The sequence below is a fragment of the Gracilinanus agilis genome, chromosome 2 (genome assembly GCF_016433145.1).
Source record: "Gracilinanus agilis isolate LMUSP501 chromosome 2, AgileGrace, whole genome shotgun sequence".
In the NCBI taxonomy this organism is placed as follows: Eukaryota; Metazoa; Chordata; class Mammalia; order Didelphimorphia; family Didelphidae; genus Gracilinanus; species Gracilinanus agilis.
The window spans coordinates 179,104,934-179,118,830 of NC_058131.1; the positions used below are offsets into that span (position 1 = coordinate 179,104,934).

A 13,897-nucleotide genomic window follows, 5' to 3' on the forward strand; every position below is an offset into this window, starting at 1 on the left:
GCCATGCAGAGCAGACAAGAAGAGTAAGAAAGAAGATAATCTAGAGATAGCTTTGGGGACCCCTTAGAGAATCACACCACTGGGAAGTTTCTGAAATATCCACAGTCAGTTGATATTTTAGCAAATCTCTCGGCGTGGACCTCTGAAGGCTTAGTATAACTATCTCAAGTGCATGGAATTGGGGACTACAGTCCCTTCTTCAAAGAGTGGACTTCTAGCTTCCTGTTAAATCTAAGCAGTTAGCTGTTGAAGTCTTTGCAACAGAGAGCAAGATGACAAGAGAAAGAAGGCATCCAAGCAGGGACCACTTCTGTAATGAATACAGGTCTACTCTCCCTCACTAATGCATTATTTATCAGAAAACTTTGCTCCTTCTCTTCCACCCCACAACTATAGGAACATGTTTAAGCTCCCCAAGAAGGAAAGAAAAGAAAAGGATTGGTTTCAGAAGGTTGGTCAATTACAATTCACCCACCCACCCCTCACCTGCCTTTCAGGTCTGCAAGACCATATTTCTAGGCTTAAGTAAAGAGAAACTCTTCAGGGGTTAGAGTTCTCTTCTTCAATGAGTTCCAGGTCAAACTCATCTTCTATAGGATCGCCAACAGGCAGAAGACGGAACTTCTTTCCTCTCAGGGTACATGTGCGGTGCTTGAAGTCCAAGATGGCGCCATGATCTTGGAGCACATCTGTTCCAATGATGGCTTCTTCTGTGCTTGCATTGGCCACCAAGAATTCAGCCTCCATCTCAAACTTCCCCAGGGTCACTTTAGTGTCCCAGATGCCCAAGATCTTCATCTCAGCCCCATTGGCCACTTTTACCACATTTTCAAAGGGTCGAAGGGTGTCTAAATCTCCGTCAGTAGCCTGCTCCCACAACTCTGGATTGACCACTGATACCTGGGCTCCAGAGTCCACTAGGAACCTCACAGGAATACCCTCAATTTTCCCTTTGAGGTAATATCCCTTGCCCATACTATTGGCAAATACAATCTCCCTGGGACCATGAGATTGCTTATGCTCAATATCACTCTCAGAACGGAAGGCTTCAAATAGGGCATCTTTCACAGCCTGGCAGTTACCTTTGGCCTCTGGGCTAAGTCCTCTGTAGACATCTAGGGCTTCTCCTTGGAGGGACTCAGTCAGGAACTTCATCTGAGTAGAATCATCCCAGTTGTTCAGGTCACTGATGACATTAAATTGATGCAGCCAGCGGTATACATCTAGATTGTGTCCATCAAAAGGTTCAGGGGTGAAGGCATGAGTCTTCCCACCCTGACTTCTGACTCCTCTTCCGGCCATAATACCACTCTCCACTGGACTTACGTGCACAATCCACACAAGGCAGATAAACCCGAAGAGCAGGACAGGATCAATCACGGTGGTGTCCAAGGCAAGTCTCAGCCAGAACTGGGATAACCCTTCAGCAGCCTGAAGAGTTGGAGCTTCTGGATCTCTGGCAAGCAGAAGGGACCCTGGTGTCTTCTTGGGCTCTTAGAGCTTTAAGCAACCAGTGGCTCTGACTCCTTCTCTCAGACTGTTCTGTGCTGGCTGAGGTTGCTGGAATAAGGCTCTCCTCTTTCAGCAGGCTGGGCCTTTTTGATTCCTAACGTACCACCTGAGGCTACCCAGTTTTTCTTTGTTGTATTAGGCTCCACCCCTTCATTACTCCACCCCGTGTGGAGCATCCTGACAGACTAGCAGAGTAAGTGCCCCACCTTTGCCACATCTTTCCCAGAGACTCAGCAGCATCTATGCCACTGGGTTGGAAGAAAGAACAGCTAGGGTGATAAGGGACCCTTTTCTCTCCCTCATTCAGTCACCCTTCTCAGCACATACCCAAGAATAAAGATTGGGAAATGGAGGAAGTCTTGATGTTCAAGTGTCCATCAAGTTTAACTTCATTGGGCCTATTTTTCACACAGGATTTGGAACAGATGGCCTTCAATCCTTTTCATCTCTCAGAATCTGGGATTAGTCAGAGGAGGTGGGAAAGAGATGCTTTCTCTTGAGCCCAGCAGTTGGAAGAAAAAAAATGGAGATAGCTCTCCACCTGAAGGTGCTTTAATATGGTCCAAGACTGAAGGAAAGATCAGTGACCCAAAGCCTCACAGATAAGGAAGTAGCAGAACTGAGATCTGAATCTCTGTCACTCAGTTGTCTTTCTAGCACATCATAATCATTCTGAGGGAGAGGGTTGAGGGCCAAGCATACACAAAAGGAGTTGAACTATATGCCTAGGTATTTTTCAATATGAAAATAAGAGCATTTGTAGGGTATTTTTCAAAATAGTAGGAATTTATTCATTTGCATACACACTTGCTCACACACAAATGCACCCACACAAGCACACACACACACACACACACACACACACACACACACACACACACACACACCTTGACTCATGGTCTTGTTATTGGATCAAATAATGATCAATCGAGAGGCCAAGCCAGGACAAAAACAAAACAAATCATTTCCCTCATGCCCAAATGACAGCAGATGATAGACTTAAAATTTTTCTTACTTAGCTTTTTGCTTGTCAGTGAAGTCCGAAGAGAGGTCTGGACAGAGGAACGTAAAGATCTCTCTCTTTTCCCGTCTTAGTACCTGCTCTGGCTCTGGCCACACTCCCTATCTACCAAGCTGCACCTCTGTCCATGGAGATGACCAAAGTTGCAAGGGGCTTGGGAGACTGAGAATTTAGGAATGAGAAAGGGCTTCTCCTGAACACTATGGTCTTATATCCAAAGCTCAGAGTTTCTTCTCCAAGTTAACCATGGAGGCCTTGATCTTGCTCTTTCTATCTCTTGTAATCATCTTTCTGCATCCATCATCCACCCCTCAGAGTACAGACACTTAGAGAGGATCTTTCCTTTCACCCTGGATAGCAATATCAAACTATGGTGAAAATTTTAAGTTCTGGCTTCCAAAGCAAGCTGTCAAGGGACCATATTTCCATGACATATCAAAGGCAGTGGATTGTGATGGAAAGAAGGCAAATTAGATCCTTACAGTCAAATAGAATATGGCTCCTTAAATGCGATTCCAGGTTAAGAGGCCCCTAGAACTTTAGCTGAAAGTATCCTTAGAATCTATCTAGTCTAACCCCCTCATTTCATAGATGAAGAAACCAACCTCCACACAGTTTAAATGATTTGCCCATTGTTACTAAGTTAGTAAGTGTAAAAGATAGTATTTAAACTCAGGTCCTATGCCATTTCTACTCTCTCACGATGTTTTTGGACTTGTTTTCAAGTAGGAATTAGGCTGATATAATCTTGAGGCCAGAAGAGAAACCTAGGCCGGGAGCAGGTACCTCAGAACTATGTAGTCTTTGGGGGTTTTATCATATTTCTAAATTTAAGACTGAATTGGTGTTTTAAGTCCACCCCCTCCCCAAAAGAAAAGGGGTAGAGAGCCAGTGGTGCAATGGAAAATATTGTTGGATTTAGAGCCAGGAAGGTCACAATCTCAGTTCTTTGCAACCTCTTTGACTTTGAACAAATCCCTTATGTTACATATCCCCATAGAATGTTTCTCAATGGCAGGACCTTATTTTATCTTATTATTGTATCTCTTGTGCCTTACACATGCAGTTGGTACCTAATAAATGCAAGTGGATTGGATTAGATTAGATTTCACCTTTCTAGGGCCTCCTATTCCTTCCTTGTAAAATGAGGAAGTTGAATTAGATGACTTCCATGTTCCTCCCCCAACTTCTAATCTATTATCTCACCCTAAATCTCCCTGATAGATCAATGATCACTGCTGGAATGCCATAGAGGGATGTTGCTTAAGAAGTCCTGGATGGCCTCTGAGATGTCAGTGTTTGCTCTTCTGCCAGTGACAGTAAAGAGTGAAGCCCAGATCTTTTGGTGTTGGTAGGAGGTCATAAACTTCTGGGCTATTGAAGTCAACCATACTTGTTTCAAGGAGGTCTTCCTAGAGACACTTCCACATCTGTTCTTGAAAAAGCCTGGAAGAGTAAGAGTGCTGGCCTTGAAACCAGATGACATGGATTTGAATCCTGCTTTTGTCACTTATTCAGCGCACGATCTTGAGTAAGCCACTTCTTTTCTTAGGAACTTTGGTTTCCTCCTCTGTACAATGGTCATAAAGGATTATACTTGCACTATTCTCCTCAAAATGTTCCTATTATGAAAGCATTCTATAAACCTTAAAGCAGTATGGCAGTAGTTATTATTAATAATGTTTATATTATTATTCTTACTCTAGCCAATTTCTTCCCAATATGTTGTTAGCTTCAGGGTCTCAGGTACCTCTTCTATCTCTGAAGCAATATACCCCTGGAAATTAGGAACCATTAATCCGTAGGCTCCAGCATTCATTGATAGAAAATGCCTTCTACAAAGAGATACCTTCTTGGGCCCAGTCTATGCCCCTTAAAGTCACTCTCTACATGTCTAAGGCTAAGAGGACCCCTTTAATTCAGATCTAAAGTACTGATGGGTACCTATTTCCCTAGAAAGGGTTGGAAGAGAAAAGGGCAAGGAATTAGTAGCACATTTCTAGCCAAAGGGTAGTCCTCTTGACCCATGCCTTCTCAGATATAGGGTAGGTATGCCCTAATTCTGGGCAAGAAATCCAAAACTTATCTAAATTCTCAGAGAAGCTGGCCCCAAAACAAACCAACATCTGAAAAGATCATAGGATGCAGATCTACAAAAGACATGAAAGATCAAGGTTGACCACTTCATTTGACAAATAAGGAAACCGAGGCACAGAGATGAGGGATTATTTGTCCACAATTACATGATAATTGTTACAACAATAGGATTGGAAACCAAGGCCCTCTGTCTCCAAATCTGATACCCTTGCCCTGGGTTCAACTGTTTTTAGACTCTCTGAGGATCCCTGACCACCTCCATCCCAACTGAAGTCCTCAGGCTCAGCTTCATTCTTGGAGAGATCTTTGTAATCCAGCCACTTCAAAGAGTGACCTTGAGAGGAAGCATGTTACATATTCACCAAACAGGCTGCCTGATTAAGGTGGGGCTGGAGCATTCCAAAGAAACCAGAGGAAGGCAAATGGTGTAATAGGGAGGTGCCAAGAGAAGGTGGGCCACTCCATCATGTGCACATTGGAAAAACCTTGAACCCAAAGAGTTGACCTAACCATCACTATGGTTTAAATGACCTCCTTCTACACATAACCACTATACAAGTTCCCTTCTTTCCCAGCCTAGCCCAGGTTTCCTCCACTGGGGTCTGTCTGACCCACAGAGCTGCCATTGGCATCTGGAGAGAAGTCAGTCCAGTCACCTCCTCCTGGGAATGACATTGATCACCTGGTTCACCTGAAAGACATCATTGTTTGGCATCTGCTACTGACAGATACTTAGGATCAGCCAAGGAGTACATGTGGGTGGAGGGAGGAGATCTAGAACAGGTTTGAATGAGAGGTTAGGCTTGTCTCCCTCTTGTCTGATTTCATCCCTCTGATCACTTGACTGGGGTCAATATTAAAGTAAGAACCTCTTAAAACTCTGAGTTAGGAAATAAGAATATGTCCCAAAACAGGGAGTTGGCATCTTTTCCTCACTGGAGATTTCTAAATGCTTGGACCTAAATTTTCACAGCTAATTAGTCACCAGGATTAGAATCTTGGTCTTGACATTTAATTGAATGGTTTGGGGTTTTATTTTTATTCTTTTCTATTACCTCCCACTTGTTCCTATAGGCAATTGAGAGGCAAGGAAGATTTTTGAGCTAGGAAATGCAATGGAATTGGATCAGCGAAAAATGAAGATGACTCAAAGAAGCATAGGATCACTAAAAGTAGGAGAGGGATTATTATTTTTTTGTTCCAGGCACATGTTTACTCAGAATTTTAACAAAAGATTTTTTTGCAAAATAACTTTGTACTTCTGGCACCATAGTTCACCATTTCCCATCTCTGTCCTTACCCACTTTTATCCTAAATGCCATTTTTAGTTACAGATGAAATAGTGAGCCTTTCTCCTTAACCTTAGCCCTCTCTCTCTCTCTCTCTCTCTCTCTCTCTCTCTCTCTCTCTCTCTCTCTCTCTCTCTCTCTCTCTCTGTGTGTGTGTGTGTGTGTGTGTGCATGTGTGTGTTGTGCACTCCATTGTGTAAAGTGAGGGATGTAAGGTATTTTCCACTTTGTTCTCTGAATTGAACAACACATGTTTTCAGTTGTTGTCAGTGTTGTCAAAATAACATAGAATAACAACTCACATTTATATAGAGCTTGAAGGCTTCAAGAACAGCATGTTGGAGGCAAAGAATATTAGATTTGGAGTCAGAGGACATGGATTTGAATCCTGCCTTCATTTGCTACTTGGGACAAATTCCTTCTCTGGGTCAGTTTCCTCATCTGTAAAATGAACTATATTTAGTATAAGTGTCACAGAAGGAAAATCTCCCAGTATGTCTCCAACTGTGGGTGATTCTGTGTTCTCAAAGTTCATGACAATGGAGCGCAAGCTCGGGGAGTCTGGAAAGTCTTTGAGGATGAGTTGGTCAATGGACTATGTTTCTGGATTGAACCCAGCTGATCCCAAATGATCTCATCAAGAAGACTAGCCAATGAGTGAGAAGGAATGTTGAGAATTCACAAAAACTCAGGAAGACAAGGCAAGCAGATACATGCCTGGTGACCTGTAGGTTCAGAAAGGGCCCACTCTGATAAGATCAGAAATCTTTTGGCAAGTCAGTCACTCAATTGAAGAGCATTTATTAAGCATCCACTATGAGATGATAATAAACATAGTTTACCTTTATAGAATATTTAAGTTTTCTCACAGCAATCCTATTTTACAGATGGAAAAAATGAGTCTCAAAGTGGTTAAAGTCACTGACCTAAATTTTCATAGCTAATTAGTAACCAGGATTAGAACCCTGGTCTTCTGACAGTTAATTGAATGGTTAAGAGTTTTGTTTTTATTCTTTTCCTATTATATCGTACTTGATCCTATAGGCAACAAGGAGGTAATGAAGACTTTTGAGCTAGGAAATGTAATAGAATTGAATCAGCACTGTGAAAAATAAAGATGGCTCTAAGGAACCTAGAACCACAGAGCTAGAACTAGCAAGGAGATCAGTGGTCAGCTAGTCCAACAGTCTTATTTTGCAGATGAAGAAAGAGAGCCGAGTTTCAATTTTCTTTACTTCTTTTGTTCTGTACTTCCTAAGTCCAAGTCTCCTCGGTCGAGAAGACATATATAAAAGGTATATGAAGATATCCAGAATGAGGACAAGAAAAGATTTTCCTTTTCTTTCCAAGACTTTCTTGAAAGTACTCTGGATTTTTGTTGCTGTTTTGAGCTGGGGTTTTTTTTGGCTTCTGAATTACATTCCAACTGACCTCTTCAGGGAATAGGTACTTTTCCTGGATAATAAGTCAGAGCTTAGATATCATCATCTTGTAAGTGTAATCTAGAAAATACAATCCCAAATGCTCATATTTAGAATCATAGAATATCAGAACTAGAAGCAGTGTTACAGATCACTAGAACAAACCCTTCAGGCTCTCATTGTTCTCCCACAGCTTCATGGCATCTCCCAGCACTTAATCCTCATGGCTTGGCCTCTCATATTGGGGAGAGCTCAGTGCTAACTGCAAATGTAGGGATTTTGCTGAGAACTCCATCTTCTAAAATGTTTATATACTTAAACAAAAATGACTTAGAAATAAGTGCCATCTATTGCCAAATTCTGGACGACACCATAACTTGACCATTTCTATCTAGACAAGTTCTATGACTTCATATTTCAATTCATATTTCAGTTCAGGTCTGGGCATCCATGAACATGAGTATTCCTTTCTTAGGCAGGGTTGGGCATCCATTGACATGGGTGCTCCCTTCCTAGGCACAGGACACAATTCTCTCCCTTTCCAGTGCCTTAGCAGGTCACTCTTTCTCAGTGGCTGTGGTTTAGAATTTTCATATGTTGGTAGGTAAGCCTTTGATAATGACCCTCTCTGCACTTACCAAGGCTAATTCTAGACCAGCACTGGTGAATGTTTTTGAGTTTGCATGCCCAAACTGCAACTTCAAGCTGCTTGTGAGCCCTCCTTGCATTACCCCAGATAGTAGAGGAAAGAAGTGCTTGCATTGGGCAGCTGGGCAGAAAGGTAGGGCATGTAAAATGTTCTCAGGGGCTATGGAGAGGGAGAACATGCCACTTTGGCACCAATGCCATGCCTTTGCCAACATGGTTCTAGACCATGGTTACAATCTTGAAAGCCCTTTCTGGCATGGTAGAAACTGCCAGAAAAAGGAAGCCAGGGAGGGTATAAGATCTTATCCTAAAATTCAAAGTGGAATTAAGGGACACCAGTTCCCCATGATGAGGCATCAAAGAAGAATGTCAGTGGAATGCCTTGACATCCATAGAAAAAACTATCTCCTGCTAGAAACTGCTCAATTCCAGAGTCATTCATTTTCTTTTTAATAGTCTTTGTTGTGGAGCCTTGTCAAAATTGTTTTTAAGTTGGCATTAAAAAACAATTATAATTATAACCACTATTCTTCATCTTCTTAAGTCCACCCTTGTGGGTGCTGCAGCAATCCAGGATGGTGGCGATGTCCACAGGAGCATTTATCTTTCCTATTAATCGCTATTAAACTTTTTAAGAATTTAATTTCCAGGGGGCTAAGTAATATTTTTTCTGGAGAGGGGGCGGTAGGCCAAAAATGTCTGGGTACCACTGGTTTATATTGATTATGATGCTAAACAACCCACAAAGTGGGACCATAGCAGAACAGTTGGAGAAACTGAGGAAAATATTGATAGGTTGATCTCTAGTTGGTCTGGACTTAGTACTCTTCCCTTTGGGAGCAAAACGGGAGGTCATACCCATGATGGTTGATGAGACTTCCCATAGCCTCACCTCTATACATGAGCATGAATTCTTGTGTCACAGCTGCCCGCTACATCACTAGCTTCCTGTCCAGCTTCCTTGCTTCCATTCCCTAGTACCTAAGCACTGGGTTTTGTTCTCTGAATTTTAATTCCTTAGGAAATTTGAGCACCTGAAGTACAGAGATAATTCATAGTTGTGTTTTAGGTTATGGTGGGGGCTTCACTGAGTGATTCACACACACTTACCTGTTCTTTCATGTAAAAGAGATATAAATCGCTCATTGTTCAATCTTTTTCTACCATGTCCTACTCTTTGTGGCCCCATTTGGGATTTTCTTGGCAAAGATATTGAGGTGATTGGCCATTTCCTTTTCCAGTTCATTTTACAGAAGAGGAAAATGAGGCAAACAGAGTTAAGTGACTTGCCTAGGGTGACATAGTAAGGCTTTATGGCCACATTTGAACTCAGGTCTTCCTGATTCTATCCACTTTGACCCCTAGGTCCCCCAAACTACTGGTATTGCTACTGAAATGATCATTTGGCATGAATGGGAAGGTAGGGACGGGGGTTCAGTGTGTAACCAGGATATGCCCGTCGGTGCCCGGAGTGAAGTATTAACCTGAGACCCAGATTAGGAGTCACTCTGGTTGACATGGGGTCAGTCCATAGCTGGGAAAAGGGAGACAGTGTGCAGCAATGGTAGGAGGAAAAGTCCAACTGTGATTTGGGTTCAGTTGCTCAACAAACCTTCATTCAGTGTCTTCCATGTGTGAAGCCCTGTGCCAAGCTCTGGGAAGATAAGTAGCACATATTAAACATGGCCCTTGTGCCATGGAGCACATGTTCAAAGTGGGATAAAGCTGTCATGTGCAATACAAGAGAGGCAGTATGCAGGGCCAATGGTAAGAACACTGGATGTGGAGTCAAGAGACCTGACTTCTAAGCCTACCTATCCCTCTCCAGCTGTGTCATTTTGGACAAGTCACTTAGATTCTCTGGATCTCATGAGGTTCCTCCCTCTGTAAAGCAAAGAGACTTAAAGTCATATGATCTTTAAGCACCCTCATAGTTCTAAATCCTATGATAAGTAAATAAGAAAGGGGAAAACTAAGCACTAGCTATGGGGTATGGGGTGTCATTGTTGTTGCTCCATCAATTCAGTTGTGACCTATTCTTCATGACCCCATTTGGGGTTTTCTTGGCAAAGATACTAGAAGCAGTTTGCCATTTCCTTCTCCAGATCATTTCACAGTGAGGGAACTGAGGCAAATAGGTAAAGTGACTTGCCCAGGGTCACACAGCTAGTGAGTGTAAGAGGCCAGATTTGAACTGAGGAAGATGAGTCTTCCTGACTGGGCTAGTACTCTATCCACTGCACCATCTAGATGCCCACATGGGAGTATCGGATTATCAACCAGGGGAATTGGAGGCTTTATGGGCTTAGAGGTGAGTCTATGGTTAATTTAGGGTTATTCCATGATTAGTAGATTGGTCAAAGAAAGGGATTTGGAGGACAGGTAGAGGCAAGGCCCAAAGCTTTCCTTACCTCCAAATGCCTCAAATTTCCCAAGAGTCACTTAAGAATAGGTGGATTGCTATGCTGATGGGTGAGTTGAGCTCTAGTTAGCTAAGCAGCATGACCCTGAGTGACACCTCCCTTTTTCCAGATCATAGAAAATCATAGATCATTATAAACAAGGTTAGGTATTGAGGAGATGACACCCTCATTATTATCAATTAACATCTCCTGAATGTTCCTTGCAAGAGACAGAAGGTTCTTCTCAGGGAGCAGAGTCAAACCAAGTCAACAAGCATTTATTAAGCATTCACAGATGTCAGGAAAAAACTCTGCCCTTGAGGACACAACTCAGAGCAAGGGAGGAAATTGTGGAGATAGGGTTTATCTTGATATGAAAGGAAACTTCCCAATCATAAGAAGGCTGCCTTGGGAGATAGTGAGTTTTCCATCATTGCAAATCTCTAAAGAAATAATAGATGGCACTTGTTTAGGTTACTGTCAAAGATATTATTCTGGGTTGGGTTAGGATGCCTCTGCGGTTCTTTCTAGCTCTCAGATTCTATGATCCTAAGATATCTCTATGAAAGTTATGTTGTTATGAATGTGGATCTGAATTCCATGGGATAGCCATGATCATTGCCTCAGTGTGTCCAGTCCTTCCACTCCAAGAGCAAAGGGGAAATTAAAATGAGAAATAAGGTCATCCCCTAGGAAAACCTTTATGAGCCTCAGTTACCTTACTTAAAAAACAAATGACATATAGCTATGCGGCACAGGAGAAGGAGCACTAGACTTGGGGACAGAAAGATCTGAGTCTAAACCCAATCTCATAAATTTACTAGCTGTGTGAACTTGGACAAGTCACTGAACTCTGTTTGCCTCAGTTTCTTCATCTGTAAAATGAGCTTAAGAAGGAAATTACATATCAATCCTGTATCTTTGCCAAGAAAACCTCAAATAGGGTCATGAAGAGTTGGATAGGACTGAAAATTAACTGAACACAGGATTGTAGTAAGGATAAAATGGCATAATATTTGTAAAGTGCTTTGCAAAACTTAAAGTACTATATAAATACTAGCTATTATTATTATTCCAAATCTAACTTTTTTATTTGAAAACTTTTATTTAATTAATTAATTTACAATATTTTCCCATGGTTACATGATTCATGTTCTTTCCCTCCTCTCTTCTCATCCCTCTCCTATAGCCAACGAGGAATTCCACTAGGTTTTACATATGTCATTAATTAAGACTATTTCCATGTTATTGATATTTGCACTAGGGCAATTGTCTAGAGTCTACATCCTCAATCATATCCCCATCGACCCATGTGATCAAGCAGTTATTTTTCTTCTGTATTTCTGCTCCCACAGTTCTTTCTCTGGATGTGGATAGCGTTCTTTCTCATAAGTCTTAAACCTAACTTTTTAAATGCATTTTACAGATTCTTACTCAAATAGGTGTTCTTTTATCTAATAGTATAAGCACCTTGAGATCATATGGACTCTTCATTTTAGTTTTTGTTTCCTTCGATGCCTAATGTAAAGCCTGGCACCTAATAAATTGATTGATTGCTTCTAGATTCTGTGTAATAAAGCTCCCATAACAGCTCTGATTTTTACATTTTAAAGATCCTCTATATTTTTAGGCTCCTTTCCAGTCTATGTTCTAATGTGGCCATTAGTTCTAATATCCTGTTATGTTTGTCTTGTCATATTTGATGATATTTTTCTTAAGCCTATATTTGCAGCAATTGAAAGTCGTCTTAATCCTAGTCTGACTTGTAGTAGCATTGGAGATTTGGGCATAGACATCAGGTTGAACTCTTGAAGGTACTAGTATCCTGGAGTAGAATTTATAGAGATGTAGTGTAGCTGGGGATGAAGAACAAAGAAAGGAAGTAAAGTGGACATCAGGCTTATGGAGGTAGGTGCCAATAAATATGGTTAGAATTTGGTCCTCTTCAGGATCAGTGGCTTGACCCAAAAGTCTATGGAAGAGGAATGTTCAGGGTCAAATATGGCCTTCCTCCTTCTCCATAGGCTTTTGGCCAAAATAGAACAGGAAAGAGTATAATATGGTGCAGTGGAAAGAACAGTGGTTTGGAAGTCAGAGTATCTGAGTTCAGATTCCAATTCTGCCACATGTTACCTGTGTAATTTTGGGCAAGATATTTCACTTTGCTAGGCCTCAGTTTCCCCATTTTTAAATGAAAGGTTGGAATAGATGGCCCCTAAAGTCCCTTCCAGCTCCAAATCCATTATCTGATAATCTTTTAGTGTAACCTCGATGAAAAACAGTTTTGTTTTTTAATTTTTGGATCCCTAGCATCAGCAGGCACTCAGTGAATATTCAATTGAATTTAAATTAATTGAACTGGATCGAACATAAACAAAAACATCGATTCATTCAAGAAAACATTATTTGGGAGTTAGGGGAATGGGAAAGACAAATCCAGTGAGTGATGAGTAGTCCAGTCCTCATGCGTGTGGGGGAAATACTGGGAGTTAGTAAGAATGGTAGGACGAAATCAGATTGTTGAGACCTTGATTTCCTTGAACCTTACTTGGCAGAGCAAGGGGTGACCTTTGAAAGTTTTGACACAGGGAGACACATGGCCAGACCTGTGCTTTAGGAAGATTATTTTTGACAACAGTGTGCAGATTTGATAGAGGAGAAAGTGGAGCCAGGGAGATGAGATAGGAAGTTATTACAGTAGTTTATATGAAAGGTAATGAGGTCTTAAACCAGGGTGGTGGCTGTTGGGGGGGAAGGTACATGTTGCAGAGGTAGGACTTAGTGACTTATTGGTTGGGGTGGAGTTGAGAGAGAGGGAGAAATCAAAGGTGACTTAGGGTTTCCAGCTTGGGGCACTGGTGGAATCATAAATAGAAAGGAAGGAGCATGTTACATTTATGGAACAGTAAGAACATGAACTTAACAAAGCAGACAATGTGTGTTATGAAATGATAAGAAAAAACACTGGATGGATGAGGTGAAATTGGATTATGGAGGTCTTCGAAATCCAGAGGAATTTAGATTTGAAGTCCTAGCAAATAGAACCATTAAAGAGTTTTGTGCAGAGAAGAAAACAGCCCCTCCTATCTGATCATTTTCTTTCTTTTTTGTCTATTCATTTCATTTTTCAATTACTTGTAGAAACGATTTTTTAAAAAATATTTTCTGGGGGCAGCTAGGTGACTCAGTGGTTTAGAAAGCTAGACCTGGAGAGGGAAAATTCTTAGTTCAAATTTTACCTCAGACACTTCCTAGCTGTATGACTCTCTGCAAGTCACTTAATTCCCATTGCCTAGCCCTTACTGATCTTCTGCCTTAGAACCAATATTCTAAGATGGAAAGTAAGGGTTTCTAAAAAATTGTTTTCTGGACTTTTGCAATCCAAATTCTCTCCTTCCTCTCCTACTCCCTCCACAAATGGTAAGCAATCAGTTACAGGTTTTTGCCCTGTTTTCATATGATACAAATGGCTATATTCCTCATGTTGTGAAAACCTCACACAGGAAA

The 13,897-nt window shown here is 41.4% G+C and overlaps 1 protein-coding gene across 1 annotated transcript; it reads right to left on the reverse strand.

Annotated features, from left to right (window-relative positions):
• Nucleotides 1-540: 540 nt before the first annotated feature.
• On the reverse strand, nucleotides 541-1,380 carry ASPRV1 (aspartic peptidase retroviral like 1). The gene has a single exon (XM_044659549.1). It carries the CDS (start codon nucleotides 1,300-1,302, stop codon nucleotides 541-543), a length of 762 nt encoding a protein of 253 aa, XP_044515484.1. The 5' UTR covers nucleotides 1,303-1,380.
• Nucleotides 1,381-13,897: the final 12,517 nt, after the last annotated feature.

Bases quoted from the DNA above. Each gene is read 5' to 3' on its own strand.
- ASPRV1 (XM_044659549.1), bottom strand. From the start codon at position 1,302: ATGGCCGGAAGAGGAGTCAGAAGTCAGGGTGGGAAGACTCATGCCTTC.